This window comes from Seriola aureovittata, chromosome 4 (genome assembly GCF_021018895.1).
Source record: "Seriola aureovittata isolate HTS-2021-v1 ecotype China chromosome 4, ASM2101889v1, whole genome shotgun sequence".
Taxonomy (NCBI): Eukaryota; Metazoa; Chordata; class Actinopteri; order Carangiformes; family Carangidae; genus Seriola; species Seriola aureovittata.
Genome location: NC_079367.1, coordinates 17394263 through 17415627, shown reverse-complemented (window position 1 = coordinate 17415627; position 21365 = coordinate 17394263). Strand labels below are relative to the sequence as shown.

The 21365-nt window shown below is 38.3% G+C and overlaps 1 protein-coding gene across 1 annotated transcript; it reads left to right on the top strand.

Moving 5' to 3' along the window:
- The first annotated feature begins 1532 nt into the window (after positions 1 to 1532).
- On the top strand, positions 1533 to 10059 carry calm3a (calmodulin 3a (phosphorylase kinase, delta)). The gene is made up of 6 exons (XM_056374285.1): positions 1533 to 1746; positions 6007 to 6037; positions 6425 to 6568; positions 7215 to 7321; positions 7859 to 7994; positions 8321 to 10059. Exons 1-6 carry the CDS (start codon positions 1744 to 1746, stop codon positions 8347 to 8349), a joined length of 450 nt encoding a protein of 149 aa, XP_056230260.1. The 5' UTR covers positions 1533 to 1743; the 3' UTR covers positions 8350 to 10059.
- Positions 10060 to 21365: the final 11306 nt, after the last annotated feature.

Below are 21365 nucleotides of genomic sequence, written 5' to 3'. Positions count from 1 at the left end.
TTGGAACTCTTTTCATGACTCCTGCCCTAGTCCTCATTTTGGCCATTCTGCCCATCTCCTCTACCATTTTTCCACCCAGCCACCAGATGTCCCCAGGCTTTCCCTCCTGTCCCAGTCAACTGACACCCCTCACCTATCTGTTCACCTGTTCACCATTTCCAATCACCAGACCTCCCTCACCATACATACACACCTGCTTCCATTTCCATCATCAGCTCCCTTGCATTTATACCAGTCCCCTTCCTCTGCTTCTTGTTAGTTCATCGGTGTGTGTTCTGGCATGTACTCCTAGCGTCTGCTACCTGTTCAGTGCGTCCTTGTAAACCATCTACCTGTGTCTTGTATTCTCTTGTCTGTTCCTGCCAGTTTGTCTGTCTACTTGTCTGCCTGATTGTCCACCCATTCCACCTGTAAACCTGTTTATCAATTCAATTGTTTAATTAAAGTATCTCCAGTGCCTTTGTGTGTCTGTATTTGGGTTGAGAAAAAACCAAACCAAGACAGACAAGAAATGTTTATAATTATAATTTGTTTTGTGATGTTTGTTTTTTTTCACAAAAGCTAGATTACTTATGTAAATATATTACAAATTCTTAAAGTTGCATCTTCTGCTTTTCCCTTATTGAAAACTTTTGAATTTGCAAATATTGTTATTTTCATTTCAGTTCTCAGTGTGTGTGCACTGGAGGTTTCAAATTTTCACATCACACTTAGGTAAATTGCATATTGGACCACCACTGGCTTCAGGACTATTTATGTCAAAGTGCTTGTGCTGCATGTCTTAAACTCAGATTAAAGATGAGCACAACCCTCTATTGTTTACTATGCATGTACATCATCTGCACCTTTGTATCTGATAAAGAGTGGGACAGCCCAGCTTACCAACAAAATTAACAACACAGGTTAATGACAACAGCTGTGCTGTTTTGTTGGCTATATCAACATTTAAAATGTGTGATTACAAGTTAGAGATCACCGAAAGTTATCTTAACTTTGCTGTCACACAGCCCCAGTCTGTGTGTTCAGTGCCCTCCTGCACATTAGTCACCTTCACATGTTTTAATGCAGCTTAACTCACAATATTGGCTCATTTACACATTTTTGTTTTTCTTTTCACACAACTGAATGAGTAGGCTATGATATAGGGATTTATTTGCAGCCCATAAACATTACATGTTAAGCAAAAGTAATTCAGAGGCAAAAATGTATCTTAAATCTTGACTTGAATGTATCTTATTATAATTATAAGCACATATTTTAGACATGGTCTTGACATGTTAGTCTTCCATACAGTGTCCTCTCTCGAGACGGGGTGGTAGGGTTGGTATCTATGCGCGCTTCGTTTATATAGAGCAACAAGAATTGTGGTTTTGCTCTGTGTGTGTCGAATTGACATTCAGCGATAAATTATAAATGTGGATTGCAATGAAAACACTTTCACTATTCAGTATTTCAACGTTTTCACGCTGCATTGTGTGGGACGGCCCATGATGTACCGGCGGAAGGATACGGTACTCAAGCTGAGGCATAGTAGCACGCCGGCTTTGCTGGATTGAGGTTTCCGGGCAACTCTACTGCAACGCAGGGATACAGACTCCACAGATCCTCCTGAAGATATATATTATTAAATTTCGATATCATTTAAATACTTCTTTGGAGTATCAATCTCCTAAATAAGTCAAATACAGAACCATACATTGGGCGTTTTGTCATCTACACGGAGCTAGAAAAGTCAACGGGACAATGGTGAGTACAGGCTAACGTTACCGTGAGTAGCACTCCCAGCAAGCGTTAGTTGTGTGTGGTTAACGCCGATTGTACGGCTTTGGTCTGGAAGTAGCTCATCATTGTTGCATTCAGTCGAAAGCATGAACGGAAATCTTCTACTCATATAATAACCCAATATAAAATTCCATACGAGCTAACCATAGCTTTCTGACGTTTTACAAGCTAGAAAACTTTTTTTTTAAATTAAACTTTTCATACAATCACTTAACCTAGTTGTCAGTTTACCACAATTATGCTCAGTGGTTTTTCTGTGTAACGTCCCAGAGCAGACGATCAAAGAAAACCATTTTCTTCATTAGTATCAGTCAGTTGCGCAGCATGCACGTCGTGTTGTGAGAGGATACATGCGGTCTGTTCCCTGCTCTAATGTAGTATCAGTCATTAAACTCATTTGCTCAAGCGTGTGTAAATACTGTGGTTTTAACCTCAGTGCTTTGATCAAGGTTTGCAGCGTTTTTTTTGTTTTTTTTTAACGCTAGCTTTGAGTCGAGAGTGGGCGTGGTGGTGGTGAAAAGGGTGCTGTGTAAAAATAGACTGTCCAGTGTTAACGTGATCTTGAAACCCATCTCGTTAATCTTGCAAGACAGATATCAGAACTCTGGCTTGAACTGTCTTGCTAATTACAATTTTGCCATACCACATAACAAGTTGCTGCTGCAACATGGTTAGCACCTCCTGCAGGCACATCAGCAGGGTGATTTGAATGTAGTTTGACATGCGCAACAAGCGAAAAAAGGTTGTAATCGCCACCAATTGCGATTACATAAGAATACAGCTCACAGGTGGTAAAATGCTGCTCGCCTTTAGCAACAATTGTTTGTCATATTGCATGGAGTTCAGGAGGGCGGTGTTGCATCTTTTCTGGACTGTGTGTTCTTGCAACACCACCATGACAGCATCTTCTCCGTTACGTATTGCGCCATAGCGTTGAACCGCATTCTGCTCCTGCTGAATGATCCTGTTTTCCACTCCTCCTTCCGCGCCTCCCTTCCCCCCGCATTGAACCAAACCATGCTTGGTGCAGTAGGCTGTGAGGACCCGCAATGCACCCTCCAAAATGGGAACTAACTATTTATATATAAAAAAAAAAAAAAAAAAGCCCTGTTGTGGCATTAGAAATGAATCATCTCCACTGTCCCATATCCTTTTATTTTTCACTACTGTTGTTATCTGTATTGTAAAAGAACAGACACATGGTGTGTGATAGATATTGTCCTTTGCCAAGTAAGGAAACTTGGATCATGCTACAGTAGCCTATCAGTCGCATGCTGCCCAGACAGAATGTGCTTATCTTGACTGTGTGATTGAATAAAGAAAACAACCTGCAGCCATTGTAGTTCTCTGTTCTCGACTTGAGAATATGTGATACGATCTCTCGTTTACTGATGAGGTTAAAGCCAGCAGTACTGTCTTGCTGAGCACTTTTCACAGCAGCAATATAAATCCTCTAACATACAACTGTGCTCTGCCCTGATCCAGACACTGCTTGCTTCAGCACCACCAAATTGGCTGGATGAATACTCTGCAGTCTCTTTTGCTCTGTTCTTTTTATCCCCCCACCCCCAAACCAACATGGAGACTCACTGAAATCGACTCGAAGAACACACAGCGTTACCACCACCTCGAGCTACAGAAATGTTATCTTTAATCTCTTTGGTTTTGAAAAAAGGCAAAGGAAAGTTAGAAACTTGTTTATCCTTCCTATGTGATGCAACATCATGTGGACAGAGTGGAGGCAAGAGTTTTTTCTTGTTTGGTGCATTAGCTCTGGAGCTACATGTTTAATTGCCGCTTTTGATTGAACTTGGAAAAAAATAAGCCCTTGGGCATTATGATAATATAGCAAAATCGGTTTATCTTCATCACTTAGCTAACATCAGTACTGTAATGGTGTAGACTTGCAGGATTTATTGTGTGCAGCATTTAATTGACTGATCATGCCAGTTGTTTCCCAGTCATCTGAGAATCCTATCTTGACAATATGAAGGAATACACACAGACACAAAGCAGCAAACACTGTCAAGCAACAGTTGGCACAGGGGTTAGTCTATGGTAATGAACCGAGCCTCATGTTTGTTCAGTAAAAAAAGATATAAAGAGGTGGTTAGTTGCAGTGATATTCAGTGTGCTACATTGGCGACCCTGTTCGTGTCTCACTAATTATAGCAGGCGTGTGTATTTCGGGCTGTGGAATATTTATACCCGTCCCTCATCACACTTTCTCAGCCTGAAGTGGGCATGTTGACTGACTTAGACAGGCCTGGTAAGACCTCAAGAGGAGGACAGAGTGACGTCTCAGATGAAGTTGAAAAATGAGTCAGGTTAAGACTGCAACATATTCATTTTTTGTTGCAAATAAAGTTGGTAAAAACTGTAAAAGCAGCAGGTATAGATAATTGTGTTTTTCTTAAAAAAGAAACTTGCACCTTCTGCGAGGTTATCTATTTGATGATCTCACTCCAATAATGCAACAAGTCTTACATTTTAGTTTAAATAGAATACAAGAGGCCCTTTCTTGTATTGTTTAAAAGACCAGCGCAGCCGGCAATTTATCCTTTACTAAGCGCCAAACTAACAAAGGACAGCGAGGTTAAACAATAGTTTAATCATTTTTTTCTTTATTTCTTTGTATCTCTAAGCACAGTCCTTAGCTAGGTCATAGACAACATGTAAGTCCAGCTGTCGGATCATATATCCAGTCTGTTTTGAATTAGTTTGTTTTGGAGTGCATTTGCATTGGCAGATTTGTTTAAGTTGTTTACACAGTGCAGTCTGCTGTAAGTGCTTTTCATTGGCAATTCATTGGAAATTTATATCTATATTTTTAAGTCACATCCACCCAAAATCGTTGAGTATGAAACATGAAACACTCAACCTCTGTAGATGTGAAAGTTGGCTGTAAAAAGTGTTTGTAGTTTCCTTTTTCACAGCCAACAGCAGCTGTGAATTGTCCTGTTATGTGTTGAGTTGATGCAATAAAGAAAAAAATGTCTGGTTCATACTGCAGTATACTCACAGTCCACATCTTGGCACAAATGTAACATGCAATTTAAAGTGAGTTATGAAGCTTTGGCTTTTGTTAGTTGTTGATAGCAGTCTGGTTATCCCTGCCTGTGCTGCTAGTATCATGGTTATGGTGAATTCAAACAAAACCCCAGATCTTGAGGAGTTCGGGAGTTTTATGGTTTTCATGAGAATCAGAGTAAAACTAGACAAGGAGTAGTGAATTGGATGGAAACAGTGTGTGTCAACAGTTTTCTGAGTCAAGTTGGCTAGTGCCATGTGTTTGGAAGTAGCTGGTAGTGAGACTTCTGGTTCTAGCTGTAGAGGCCATATGTGAAGGAATCAAAATGTTTTTTCAGCTTGTGTGTGCAGGTTTTGAACTATTCACAATGGGGTGTTTTATTTTACCCTGAGAACAATGGTCTGTATAGGTTTATGTAGCCAGTGCTCACTAATGAAAAAACGTTTTGATCTTTTCCAGCACTCAGCCAACAAATCTTGTATAGGGTTGTTAAGAGGGTCAGGGCCTAGTCCAAGACGGAGCGCAGGGGGGTCACTCGTCTTAAGCAATTATAGCAGAAACACTATTGCATTTCATTACACTAATATGGTGTAATTTTATTGCTGACAGCATGATATTTTGAGCCCATGTGAGAATAGAGCAGGTCATTGTTTGGAGAATTCACGGCAAGTGAATGGGCGTGTCGATACTGGAAGAATACAAACATCCAAGGGTGAGGATGAAGGTCATTTACATGAAGATGAAAATGTCTGGCTGGAGAGATGATGAGATCTGGGCTAGCTTCAAAATTGCCAGACAAATTCAAGGAATAGTAAGATACTCGGTTGTTTTCTCTTGTTTCTCTTGTTTTTCGCATCATATCCTGCCTACTGCACGCTCTACCCAGGTGCCACCCCATGCCTAAACCAAACAAAGCACTTCCAGTAGGTGAGAACACATCTGACACGGACGGTCTCTGGTTGTGGGCTGCGTGTGTGAAAGTGCTCCATTGTCCAAAGTTCATATGAGAAGCTATAGTGTTAAATAAACTCACATTCTACTGCTTTTTTTCAAGATTGGGTCAGTCTAAAGAACCAAGTCTGTCCTAAATACATTCTGTGATGAAAAGATTAACATTAACAGGGCTTCCAAAAAGATTATTTTCATTATGGACCTGTCAGTGCTTTACCTGTGTCTTATTCTTTTATTAACAGGCTGATCAGCTGACTGAGGAACAGATTGCTGGTGAGTGCATACCTTAGATGTGTTTGATTTCTTTCCTATAGTTTTAGCAGGTCCTTAACTCACCATCAAACCAAAAAATCAAAGGCCTCTAAGAGTATGAGGATGTAAGCTGGTGGTTCAGGTCTGGTTCTGTTTATGGTCCTATCCTGCTTACTAGTTAATTACACACACATGGATTCAGTAGATGCTAACCAGATCCCAGTGATGTGGTTAAAATAAAATTTGGCATGATTTTGAGTCCACAGTCTCAGAATAAAACCTCACATGAAATGCTCCCACTGAAAGATGGATTTTCTTGTCAGACTACTTGAAAGATTAACTGCAAAGTGTTTGTCTCAACCTGAACGCTGATGGCATACTAACAGTTTTATTTCTGTGAATGTACAGAATTCAAGGAGGCATTCTCGCTGTTTGACAAGGATGGTGATGGTACAATCACTACCAAAGAGCTTGGGACTGTGATGCGCTCTCTGGGACAGAACCCCACTGAGGCTGAGCTGCAGGACATGATCAATGAGGTGGATGCTGATGGTGAGGACACAAAAAATTAAACATGTTAAAACCTAAAATTACCTACAGTTATATTCTTCCAGCACATGCAGTATGGAGATATTTTTAGGGTACTTGATAATTTTATCTGTTGACTGCTATTGTCCATCAAATCAGCCCTCTCTGTTACCCATGCAAAAGGCCAAACTCTAATTATATACATCTGTGACATTTATTTTATGCCAAATGCACAAAACCAAATTACTTCGATGAATTTCCCAGTTAGAAATTTTCCAACCCTGCTGCCCCACAATGGCAGTATCAGAATGGAGACGGTGGCAGCAAGTAGGCCTGTAGCTTTTATGAATGACCTTTGTCATGTAGCATCTTCTCAGTAAATTACATTTAAAGTGTTTGAAAATGTAATCTTATCTAATTTATGACTTTCTTTGCAACTCTCACAATCCTCTTGTGATTCACTTAAATCGCATGATGTCATACGATGGATTATATTTGGATGAAATGTTATACACTGCTGTATGGTGATTGTGTTTAGGACACAATCAAGGCGATAATAAGGACATGATAATAAGTCCAGCCAAATCTGATGTTGATACTTGAGTGTAAAAAAAAAAAAGTGATCCCTCACATTTTGTAATGAATACAATAAAAACGTCTTTCTGTGTAGGTAATGGTACAATTGACTTTCCTGAGTTCCTGACCATGATGGCCAGGAAGATGAAAGATACAGACAGTGAGGAGGAGATCAGAGAAGCCTTCAGAGTCTTTGACAAGGTATATTAGGATTGAGCTGACTGAAACTGACTGGTACTACTTGACTGAATTAACAGCTGTGTGTTTTGCCACAGAGTCAATTTGTGTATCCATTGTGTCCTTGTGATGGCAAGACAAAACGGGTTCAAAACCTCTCACGTTATGCATTCTTGTATGTTTAGAGAAAGACTGTTCAAAGTTGATTTGTGCATGTTGTTTGGGTGTCACACAAGATTGACGTTTTATTTTCCTTTGACCGGCACTTTGGTTCATTAAAAGGCTTTTAGTCGGTGTCCAACGATCATGTTTAGCATGCTAACAACAAATGTTTAACAATCAGTTCTAAGTACAGGTAATGCAAAAGAACTGCAGTTCAGTCGGATCATAAATGTTACTTACACCACAGGTGAAGACAATAGTAAACTCTTGTCTCTGGCACTGAGAAAACCGCAGAGATTAGCGTAGTATAGACACTGAAACTGACCAGTGGTATTTGAGGTACTTATGTAAAATGGTAAATAGATATAATAACCGATGTTCCTCTGTTGCTGTCTCCAGGATGGTAATGGCTACATCAGTGCAGCAGAGCTACGGCATGTCATGACCAACTTAGGGGAGAAGCTCACTGATGAAGAGGTGGATGAAATGATCCGCGAGGCTGACATTGATGGCGATGGTCAGGTCAACTATGAGGGTGAGATTCTTTTTGTTTGCGTCATACGTTTAATTCGCAGATGTTAAAATTAAAGGTGATGCACTAATCTCTACCCTGTAACTGCTTGTGTGTTTTTTGTTTTCTTTTTCTCTTTGCTGCTTGACTTGTTTTCACTAAACACCTTTGTGTTTTTGCTAAAACCTTATTGAAACGTATGTATTGTTGTATTAGTAAAACAGAGACCTGGAAAATGGTAACATAACTTTAACAATAGGCATCCACATAATTTCAACAGTGTCTTGTAACAAAAGTGTTAACAGCTTCCAAAATGTCACTATTTGTGTTGTTTCCTGCTCTTTTCACAGAGTTTGTCCAGATGATGACTGCCAAGTGAAGAGAACACTGAAATTTCTTTCAACATTGCTTGTCCTCCTAAGATCACTGTCTTTAAGAACCAAAAAAAGGAACAATTATCAAATGATAAACTAACTTACCCCCCAGAATCACTTATCTGTAGAATTTCGCAATTTGTGCTTCAGTACATCCAACTACTTCTAAGGTATCTGTTTAGCAAACACCAACAGAATAATCCCTAGAGAAGTTAATGGACCAAGCTTTAAGAGGGCCGAAGCCCCCGTACTTCAGACCAAGATTCTGCTGAGTCACCCAGCTCCTGATTAATTTAGAGGAAAGAGCAACACTGAAAAGGCAGAGGGATAGGAACCCATGCCACAGTTCGTAAAGAGAAGTTGGCTATTTAATTCTTTCCAATTAATCTTCAACGGTGAAAATTGACTTTCTTGCACCAGTGGTGATTCTCCAAACACTGAATTGAGTACTCTTCTTGCATGCACCCTTTCTGTGGCTGTCTCTTGTCACAACAAGGAGGCTCTGATCCCACCAGAGGTAGTGGTCAGATTGTGTACACACTGGAGGTATATACATAAATATATAGCTATATATCTGTAAAATTTGTGTCACTATTGATTATTGCAAGAGCAAATAGTTGCAGTGTAGGGTGTTCATTGGTGCTCGGTTTCAGATGAGAATTCTTATACCTTGGAGAGTTCAGACAAGAATGAGAGACTGAAAAGTGCTGAAGGTTTTTTCCCCCTTGGGGATGTTGTCTTGTTTTGAGTCGTGGGCTTTTCACTGCCTGCAGCACTGATTGGAGACAGTAGTATGTTGTATTGCTTCAGGACGATTATTGTGAAAACCCACTTGAGGACTGCAGTTAATACATTTGTTCTGCAAACAGATATCCTGATGATACAATATTGATGTAATGCTTTATAAATGTGTTCTCAAATATTAATGTATTGATGACAAACTTTGGTCACAAAATATATCTATATATATTAGTGTATCGTAAAGTTTGCATTGCCTATTGTTGTAGTAAATGACCTGTGACATGTTTTATCTTTGGTTTTGAAATGTGCCATAATACTCTAAAAACGCCTCAACCTTCTTGCAAGACTCGTAGTTCATTAGAATATAATAAATCTACTTAATATAATAACATAAAAATACATGCAGTTGAACATATTTGCACTTTGGTATAAACCATGTGGATATTACAAAGGATTTGTTCTAAAAGAAGAAAAAGAAACCAAATGTCACTGTTGCTGCTGCTATAACAACTCATATGTTTCACTCATTTCTCGTCCTTGTTGGTGTCTGATCTTCAATTTGTAGTCCAGTGATTCAAACTTCAATCTGCTTGCTGTTTTACTGAACAGAATACATATACTGTATATTCACAAATAACTACTTGTAGTGGGGGTGATGTGTTTCATTTGGGCTATTAGAACGGGGCATTCAGATGGGGATGAAATAGGGGTTGTAGCAAGGAATTCAGCTTGGTTTCAGTGTTAGGTTTTTGAACAGTTGGCTAAATTTGGAAAGAAGGTTAGCTGAGGTATCTTTGATTCCTCAAAGTACTGAACCTAAATACCGCTCTGTTTGAGGCATTTTAATTGGTTACCTTTGATTAAGATGTGTGGAAGAAAATGGTAAATGGACTGTTAACTTTTGAAGGTATCTCAAAAATGTAAAGATGTGATATATTTTCCATAAATCAATAAATTGACTGAGCTTTACTTCACCTACATTTCATTGTCATGTTTCATCTCGCTTGAGTCAGTTTTACACAGACATACACCCTGTTGGTTTCCAGACAATGACTGAAAAATAGATTCACTGCCACTGCCACTCTGTAATATTGCACTATATCCTTTCTCTGCCCGTGTCCCTGTGCCTGAAAGGCGCACTAATCCCATCCAGACAGCCTCAGATTGGGTCAGGGCAGGGCAGGTCACCCCAGCCTTCACTGGAGAAACTATCCCAGGCACAGGCTATATTTAGCGGCTCATGAGATTGCTACAGGAGCCTGTGGTAATCCAGGTCAGAAAGGGTTATGACCTCTCACCCAAACATACTAAATGCAAACAAGGCATGCCGGTGTTGTCGCTGACAGGCAAGATCAAGAGCCAATGGGATGAGGTTGTAACTGGAGCAAGCAGCTGTGATTGGATGTGTGTCCATATGCTAATCGTGTGGTTAAGTAGATAAAGTTAAATGACTTAGGAAACTGGAGCACACTCAGCAGGACAATAATAAACGCCAGCATCACAGGCACAGGCAGGTGTGATTATCCCTGTCTGGTTGTGTAACTCTAACAGTGTTGTGCAATAATGGACATCTCACAGACGGCAGTGAGAAAGATGATGCTTTTTAAGTGATATGCTGGCTTCATCAGCTGTACTTTGAATATAAATCAAATATGTAAGTGTCCAGTGTTAATATTTGGGTCATAAAGTACAGAAAAACACAGATCTAGAGTATTTTCTCCAGTGGTGGAAAACAAATTCTATTTACTCCATTTAGTCCATTTAGTGTATGTTACAATTTTTTTTGTGTTACTTTATACTTCTATTTAAGTACATGTCAGAGGGAAATGTACTTTTAACTCCACTATATGTATTTGACATCTATGGTTACCTACCTTTCAGATTACAATTGTACAAAATATTTCATTGTGCAAAATATATTATCTTTACAAAATACAGTATGATGAAATATAGATTAAACTACAGTATAATGCTAATGTCTAATGCTGGTAAAGTTGTCTTCACCTCAACTACTTAATACTGCTTAACTGTTACAGTGGATATAAACACCCCTGTTAAAATGGTCGGTGGTGTAAAAAATAAAAAGATCAATCTTTTCAGGACTTTTTATGAGTCACTGTCAATGTGACCTATAAACTGTAAAACTCAAGTAAAAAACAAACAAATCATTTAGGAAAAAAATACTTTTTCTTTCAATAATCTGGTTGTAATTGTGTCAAATGTGACACAAGGTGTATGGCCTTATTTAGACACATTATTGTGTTAAAAAATGTGTTAATTTTATTTCTAAGGGTTTGATTTTAAATATGTAGATGCCCAACTGAATAAAAAAGGGTAACATTTATTGTACAATTTATTTTAACAATGCAGACATGAACATAAAAGATTTCATCAACAAAAGTTTAAATGCATATGGTCATCAACTTTAAATCATTCTAAAATTCCTCACATGCATCATTACCATAACAAAATACATTTTCCCATTCTATACTAGCATTTCTGAACACATTCATTAGGGCTCATTAGGTTTTTAGTATAAAATAATTCCATATAAAATTGCTTGTTCATAAAGTCTATCAAATTAACAACACATTTTCCCAGTCTAAAATTTCTTCAAATGGGTCATAAGCAAATATTCTGTATGAAATTTGTTCTCATACTGTGTGCATATGGTCATTAACATAAGAAACACATTCTGTGAGCAAATGTGTACCAGATCCTAAAAGTTGCAGAATGAACCTACACAATTTTTACCTGGGATTTAAGAAAACTGTCTTCCTGGAAAAAATGACAACAGGCTTAATGGTCTGACATTTACAAGGTCACTCAGGCTAACCACTTCAAATACATCTTTTTTGTCCACCACTTAATCGTAGTAATGATCGTCAAAAACATTCAAATAACAAAATTCTGACAAACATTAACACTTCTTCCTTCTCACATTCTGGAAGAATGTGAACAATTTCACATATCCTAGTTATACACTAGTACAACTATATACACTAGTTAAGTGTTTACTAGTTAAGAGGGACAACACTCCTTGTTCTGTAAGTCTGACCCAAACACACTTGCTGTGTGTGCAACATATAGCGCTTAAAATGCCAAGATTTCCATTCCTTGTATGTTGCTCTTCATGGAGCAGCTCACTAAGTTACTAAAGATCCTACGACAGGAAAGGAACTCACATACTCCAGTTGGATTCTGACATTAATACACATTTTGTTAAACTGTCCAACACATGAAGTGTGTTACGCCTTTATTGTATTTTTTCACACAAAATGTGTTATACATATAGCAACACTTTTTTGTGTGATTTTTTTGACATCCTTTCTAATGTATATAAGTAAACATAATGTTATTAGTAGTGATGCATTCATCTGAACTTTAAGTAGCGTTTTACTGTTGTAGTTGGTAATGTAGTACCAATTTTAACCTCACTGTGTAGTTTAACAATTTTTTTGTTTATTTGATCATGGCGTTGACTAAAAAGTACAATATTTCCCTCTGAAATGTAGTCGAGTAAAAGTAGTGGCATATAATTTCAACTCTTAAGTTTAAGTACATCAAAACTGTTCTGACTTACACAGCTTAATTAAATGTAATTAGTTACTTTCCACCACTGTTGGCCACAAAATTCAACAATTCAAATAACAGTTTTTGCCAAGTATCCTATACAAACTCTTATCTCTAACCAAATACCTTTGACTTATTATGATAATATAAATCAACCTAGTCAAGTTCTAGACACCATACAGACTGTGGCCTATAAAGATTGCCACCTAGTTGGAAAGGATTTTACCACAACTTCAACACTAGATGGTGTTGTTTCATCAAACTCAATTTGCAACATTGGATTTGGGTCAAGAGCAACACATAAAGTCCAGTGTGGCTAACACAGGAAGGAGATAAGACACTGTAGAACTTGAATGAGCAAATGTTTCAGTGAAGTCTTCAGTTAAATGTGATTAAACGCAGCCTGCTTTGAGACAGCATGTGTCCATCAAAATACAGAAATAAGTGTGTGTGTGTGTGTGTGTGTGTGTGTGTGTGTGTGTGTGTGTGTGTGTGTGTGTGTGCGTGCGTGCATGCAGGAATTGTATGGTAACTTGTTCATGTGTTTGCCTACCACACCCACTACCCATAATTGTGTACTTTGCAGTTGTCGTTATGCTTGGGGGAGAGAGGGTTGTGGAGCGTTATGTAAACTTTACTGTGCAATGCAGCTTCCTGACTAATGTAACAATTTTAGAAAGAACATGTTTGTATAGCTCATTTAATGTATAGACAAAATCCCTCCCCTTTCAAAAATATACCCACTGTAGACCAAATCTCCCTTTCTGTCATCGTCTTACGTCTCCTTCCCCTGAAACCATACTCTACCACATGCTTGATGCCACCCTTACTCACTATGCATGTGACTAAACAAACACTGTCAACCCTCTTTGTTCTTCTCTTCAAGGTGACACGACATCCTACAACGACCATTACTATGCTTTCTGGCTGTGAATATTTGGGCGTTTGAAAATAGGCTTTTCTGAGTTGCACCTGTTTGGCATGACAAATAGAGGTAAAGTGAAACAAAACAATGCACAGCACTGTCTCTGCTCAACTAGCCGCAGGCTGATTAATCACCACGTTCATGTTAAAAACAAACATACACACAGAGTAGTGTTTGAGGTGTGGCTATGCCTTGTTTCACCTGTTTAGTGCTAGCTCCCCTCACATTTGCAGCCGTTCTTGAATCCCCCTGGTGAGATATCTTCCCAACATGTCCCATACATAACTGAACTATTTAAACAATGTCTTCTACAACCGTGATTCCCACCCTTTCGGCTTTTCTTTTAAGATTTTGCCATTTCCATCTTTTTTGGACAGTTGATGGTACGACACAGATGGGGAGATTTGCAAGACATAGTAAGTTCCTGCATGGCTGGGATCAAACCATGGAAGCTGTGGTTATACAGTATCCGTCTTAGCCCCTTGAGCACCAGGACCCACCCTCTTTTAGTGGGAATTTTCTCAAGAAGCACATAAAAAGAACTGCATTTATGTATCACATTTTCCATTACAGTAAAAACAGATGTTCAAGTAATACATTTGCCAGTCAAATTTTCAACTAAATGCAACTATCTGATAACTACAATGTGTTCATGTGATATTTACTCATCTTATAAGTTGGTGAATATACCATTAATAATACCATTAACACACAAAGTAACAAATTGTGGAATAATCCTCCAGATTTTGAGGTAATTTTCTAATTTTACACATTTATATGCTAAATTGTAATGACTCAGCTGATTATCTTATTTGTAAATATATGACTAGTACAGAATACTGACAAAAGGTGGATGACATGACTAGATAAATTAACAAGATCTGTGACATCTAAGACTCTTGGGAAGAATCAATAGTGTATTCCAGTCACAACTTGACTGACAAGATAACTAATATATCAAAATAAACCATAACATGTATTGATATCATGGTACATGCTTATGCTTGTATAATGATGCCTCTTTGCCAACATTTCAATCATTGTTATGTGTCATCATAGTCTGATGTTATGACTGAAGCTCACTATTGTACAAACAAATTTTTATAGAACATTTTAACAAACAATAATCTGAGAAACATGTTTTCCTATCAGTTTTCAAAATTAAAATCACTTATTTAAATGTAATGTTAATACAATATAATGTGATGATAGTCACTGTTTATAGAATGAAGATGGTATCTAATGACATTATGGATGAGTCACCCTTGGAAAACTATGCGCTTGACTCAATAAAAGAAATTAATATTGGATGCTCAAAGAAACCATTAGGCATGAGAAAATTCTCTCTTGGCCTGATATGGTTGGTTCTCAGAACTTTTACTCTATCAATACAACGATGAAGTGGTTTTAGATGGGAAATTCCAACCAGGACCCTTTTTGTAATTACAGACCGCACTGGCGCTCTGTGTGGTGTGTGTCCAGTAAAAACCACACAGGTATATTTTAATAAAGGAAACTTACTTGTGTGCTCAGCACAAACACACGGAAACACATTATAGACTCATGCAGTTCACTGACAGTATTATTAAGCTGTTAACTTTAAAGACAAGATCTGTGACCTTTGGTACAGAATACATGCAAATACAAATACAAATACCGACTCTCGGCAAGATGTTGATGTTAGAAACAATATCTGACAGAAAGAAAACGTGGAAATGCGTTTTTATGGTGGTGTGTCGACCATCACAAGGCACAGAAATCTACCGTGTTTTCATCCACACATCAGAGCCTGTTTCTGTATTCTGCTGAAATGGACACTGGGCAGTGAGACTTCAATTACTGTCTGCTGCTGGTGAGATTAAACAAAAGAGAAACGAAAATGTCTTACTTTCAACACTACTAGAAAGGGGAACTCCAGTGTCGTGCACATAGCCGTTCCTTTTTCTGTCTTGAAGAGCAAGGAGGGGTTAAGTGACTGCTGTCACTTTCACTTGGTGGTACGTAATGTAATCCTTGTTTTACTTGTGCGTGCAGGGGTAGATTTTCCTGGGTATTATCTGTTGTATTTCATTTTTCATTCTCTGGAGCTCACATTACATAGATTTGCAAACAAACTAGATCCTGTAAGATGTGTGGTCTGACTACATCAAATGGGCACGCTCAATCATCATACATTTTCCCTTCCCAAAGAATTAAGTGCCATTTGTGTTTCTTTGTGGTTTTGATGCAATGAATTTTACAAATGTGGATGCTGGGAAACAGAGGTCACTTTCCACAGTCTTTCCTCAATAGCTAATGGGAAAAGTAGCTGCATGAGGACCGAAGCAGCGAAAAGTTCAAACCCTGTTTACGGTCACATCTCTACACACCTAGCCCAGTCAGTGCATGAGGAGGCTGTGTTTGTTGGATCTTTTTGCTTTAGAGTGTTACAAAAACTGTCGCAGCCCCTCCGTTTCCAACAATGTGAAGCGGATTATAGACACTGTTAGCTGATTTGACAAGACGATGTCCATGCCAGCTGAGGCCTGTTTAGACAGAGACTACAGCAAGGGAAGTCTCTGTTAGCAGAGAAAACATCTTCAAATTCCATTATGGTTTGAATTACATCAAACAAGGTAAGCCAACACAGGCCTGGCTCATTATTTCTGCATTATAGGTGCCTGTGTATTGTCTACAGGATTGGGAAAGCCCACTCTGTTTTTGAATTTCCACTGTACCATAACTGTATCTGTGGCTATGTTACTAAATGACTCAAGACTAAATCAAGAGTTTGTAAACACTCTTCAAAACAGTATAGATAATATAATATATAATATTGTATATCTAATATAATGTATTACACAAGAAAATGTACTGCACAAACTCATACCTGAGTTAAACGGATTTGCACCATGCTGCACAATGAACTATATACAGTTTGGTATTCTTTATTTTAAGCTATTGACTAAGCTAAGCATTTCACTGTGCTCTTGTTCTGTTGTGTAAGAGTCACCCTTGAGTCTTCAATATATAAGATCTCTGATGGAACTCTTAATTAGCACTTTATTAAACGCAGGTGTGTTTGAGAGCTCAGCCAGCTGCTGCCTCTTCAAGTGATTAAGCTGTTGGGACGTTACAAATAAATTCTGCGTATGTAAAGATAAAGTGAACATGAACAATACAAACATATATTTTGATACTTTAAATATTGTTAAGTAAAAATATGAAGTCACAACTACGTCACTTGGACGTAAGCAGAACTGGTGTATATCAGAAGCTGTGATACAGTATTTTTTCCCTGTGTGTGTGTGCTTGTGTGTGTGTGTGTGTGTGTGTGTGTGTGTGTGTGTGTGTGTGTGTGTGTGTGTGTGTGCGCACGCGTGCATTCGTGTGTGTGGTCTCCTGTCATCAGCAGCATCTCCATCACCATCTTTCACTTAAATCTTTAGAGTCGACATCAGCTCCGACTCACTGAACAGTGTTTACCATTAATGGATCTTAAAACCAGTTTTGCATTGCTGATCTTCTGAGTGCAAAAACAAACACAGAGGAGGAACTGAGGCCCTGGAAGGCAAAATCTCATGCCTTCCAGGACTTCATGATATGCGCAGCTGAAAACATGTGCTAGCTAATTGAATAATTTGGTTATTAACATTTCCATGACTTAGACATTTGATACTTATCAATCAATGAAAACACATGGTAGTGATGACAGCGGACATGCCAGACTAATATGGCAATCACCCTGAATAAAAATAGAAAAAAAAAGAAAAAAAAAAGACATGGAAACTTCTTTTGTTCTCTTACGCTCTTTCTCTCACACACATGCTGCTATCTTTCTCCTTAGGGTGAGGTTCTTTGTGGGGTTGGACCTATTTTAAAAATATGATAAATAGCCCATACACAGTATACACAATATACATACGTCAAATGTAATCCTTTCCTTAATCAAATCAGAACATTGTGGGAGCTTTTTCAAATCTCTCCAGATTTGAGTTAAAACCTCTACTTTATATTTAGCTGTCATCGGAAACATTCAATTAGGAATGAGAAGGTCACACAAAAATATCCAAGACCAAAATTCCCTGAGTGCTATATTTTTGTAATTCTGGTCATGGCAGTCTAAAGTTACAATTCCATCATCCTCCAGTGAGTTATGAATTATGGTAAATGTTTAGGTTATTAGAGATTTTGTATGAGACATTTATGTCAGAAACTTTGTTCCATGCTGCAACTTTCCTCTGCTATTCAACTGAAGGAGGAAATGATGCTTGCTAAATCAGGCATATCCATATGTTGAAACAGCCTCTATTCCTGTTTCGTCAGTTCTTGAATGTAATTGAAAGTAGCTGTATCGTGGGTAGTCACTGCAATCACCCATGGTAACTACGAGGAAATATACAGTTCAGGAAAACAACATTCATCTGGACTGTCGATCTCCAAATCTGTCTTCCAGGAACATGTGCAGACAGACCTAAGACACATAAAAGTGCTTTCAATATTATGTAATATGTTTTCGTGTTTCACTCCAATAAAGACACCGCCAATGTTTTTGGTACAGCATCTTATCTTTCCTTCTCTGTGTCTGTCCATCCGTCCATCCATCCATCCATCTATCCAGTCATTACTGTAATGTGTCTTTCTGTTCATCCCTCCATCAATTTATTAATCCATCTATCCAACCATCCATTATTCATACATTGATCATTGACTATTAATCCGCCCATCATCCATCTCCTTCCATCTATACATCTTAATTCTTCTGAGTATCCATTTGACTGGAACTGTGTGTTTGGCCTGTATGAAACGTGAGTCCCCGCACCTATCCACTCATGAATTAACAATATACACATACAACCAAACAACAGCAGCTTCTATTGTAAATCAGTGCTTCACTGCACTTGTTGTCATAACAAAAACTTGTGTAAATTTACCAAGTGTTATGATCTCTGTGTCTCAGTTGGTATGTTCACAAACTAGACTCCTGCTTTGGGGAAAGTGTGCAAGTATGTCTGCATTTGTTTTGAGTGTCTATGTCTGCTGTATATTTAAATGTGCCAGGCTCATTTGTTTTATGGCCAGTGCAACTGTAAACACCCTGCATGCCATCCATGTCTCAAGCTACCCCGTGGTAGTTAAAAGTAAATGAAGAGTTTCGTTTGTCAGTGAAGAAGTGAGGGCTGGAGAGGTGGAGTGAGAGGGAGAAAAAGATTAAAATCAATAACCTGCGTGTTTTTGTTTAACAATATCACAGCAGCCCATTCCAGCAATCTACTTCCCACTAGCAGCTGTGCAACTGAGCATCAACACTTTCATTTACAGAGTGTAAAAGAAGGAGTGACTTGATCTCCATTACTCCATCCAGAAATGAAGATGGCACTTCACTGTTATCAATAAACTCATTTACAGAAACAGGAACCAGTATTGAGAGAGGAAACTGAGCCAAGCCACAAAATTGAATTACTCTGCAGCAGTTTGTACACAGGTCTATTTTCCTGGTTGTGATGGTGTCATTAGTGCTACATCTTATTTAAGGTGTCATGAAAAGAAACCATTAACAAGCATGGAAATGGCTGCACATGATTTCATCTTGCGTCCGGGGAAATGGTGACGTCTTTGTGTCATTTTATGTTTTGTGTTGTTCTGTAATTTAAACACTTACTATTTATTTCCTGCATTATAAACATCAGATTAATCTAGCAAATAAACAGCCCAAACAGCATTCACCAATAAAGTGGGGCAAGCCTTTATGGTGCCTGAGAGGCAAAAACTCAAAGAACTCACTATTGCTTGTTAAACACATTGCTTTGAGCAACTGAAGTCAGCTTAAATTAGTGAATCAAAATTTTTACATCAGACTGCAAGTGGCTGGACTGTCAGAGGACAATTGGTCCATGTTTACAGAGACTTTGGTAAGAAACTCAACAGTGAGTGGCGACAAAATTAGGGTTTTGAACAGTGAGGGATAAATGTCCACCAGTGCACATGCTCAGGTGTTTTTACTTATTGTACCTGATTTGTTTTGAAGTTGTGTGGCGATGCATGCTGGGAGTCATGTGTGTTACGTTTACATTAAACAAGATTTACTGTACTAATAAGAATATCAAAGGTGTGAAAAAATGAGACGAACAATAACTATAAAGGTGTATGTTGTAACTGATGAAACAATGCTAACAGATGGGTGGGGTGGGGGCTCAGACACAATCTGCGTGCACAGTCCAAGTGATGAGGTCTAATCAGAAACATTACACCCCTACACCCCTGTGTAGGTGCACCATGGCACGGTCTTTAAAACATCCACATCGCGGCCTCCAGCAATTAAGGGTTTATCACAAAGAGCAAAATGTGAATCAAATATGATCAAAATCAACACAAACCAACAAAGCAGCTGCAGGCTGTGACTGCAGCATCTTCTCTGGGTTAAAATAAGCATGAACATCTATCAATGGTTTTTTAGACATCACTCATGGGTGAACATGATGTCATACCTCCTTGGGGCCAGACTAATTAATTTAGAAAGTGACACAGCAAAGCACCAGGTCATCCTACCCTTGCAGTAATGGAAAGCACATTTTGTCAGGCACTGTGCTTAAGTAGTTTTTTTAACTTTACTCCAACACATTTTGGTGGAAAACTTTAGATTATCTGACTAAACTTAATCTGTTACTTTGTAGATTTTCCTCCAAAACATATGGTGATCTTAAAAATGATTCATTACTGTTTATAAAATGACAAAACAAAATAAACTCCACCACCAACAGAACATTAAACTACATTAAAAGATTAAAATGCAACTTAAAGGTAAATGTTTAACTATAAAAAAAAAAATACAAATTAAATGATAATACTACTCTCTGAAAAGAGAACTTTTAATTAAGTCAACTTTTGAATGCAGGACTTCTATTTGGAGTTCAAGTGTTTGTTGAACTGCTTCTCTCTGGTTCCACTTTTGTCAGGCACTCAACTCAAATATTTGGTAGCATATTCAGTATTCTTAACCCTGGAGGCTAAATCAAAGCCATGAAATGCTCACACACACACACACACACTGTTGGAGAATTCACCTTTCTCTCTGCCTCAGGTATTTTTTAAATGTATTTTTAGGGCAAGAAAAGCAAAAACAAGCAAGGAAAACATGCTTTCATGACATTAATGTTTAGCCAAAGCGCACTGGTTCTCCCTTTCTCGGTTGAGCTGTACCAAAGCTGCATGAAATGTAAACTAGCCGAGATTAAGGCTATTCAAAACACCTTTATAAAAAAACAAGAAGAGACACTGCCAAACAAAACACTTACACAAAAGACTAATTACATTTTTTCCTGAGCTCAGAGAACAAGTCAATGCTAACCAAAGAGTCTGTGTCAGTACAGCTGGGCCCTATATGAAACTTAATCATTTCAGTGTATTGGCGTTTATGTTTTGATATTTATTTCAGTCGATACTGCAATAAAAGTTCATTATAGGTTACCTAAGTGTTAAAGTAATGTGGTTTGAGTTTTTGTCTCTTGAGAAAAATAAAACTGATTGCGGGGTATTGGATATTGATAGTCAGTGTGCTCATGATGCAGCTCCGTCTGCTTTTATTTCTGTGTACATTGTATTGAATCAAGAAATAAAAGGGCAAGTTAACCTACAGAAATCTCATTGTTAATCACGTCCAGTAGAAAAACACTAAAGTTCTGTCACGTTTCTATCTTTAACCCCAGCTACCACACGACTTGTTCTTCTGAAGACGATAACGTCAGCGTCTTTCGGTGTCACTGCGGTGGGTGGGACTATGCACAGAGAGAAAGTCAGCTGAGG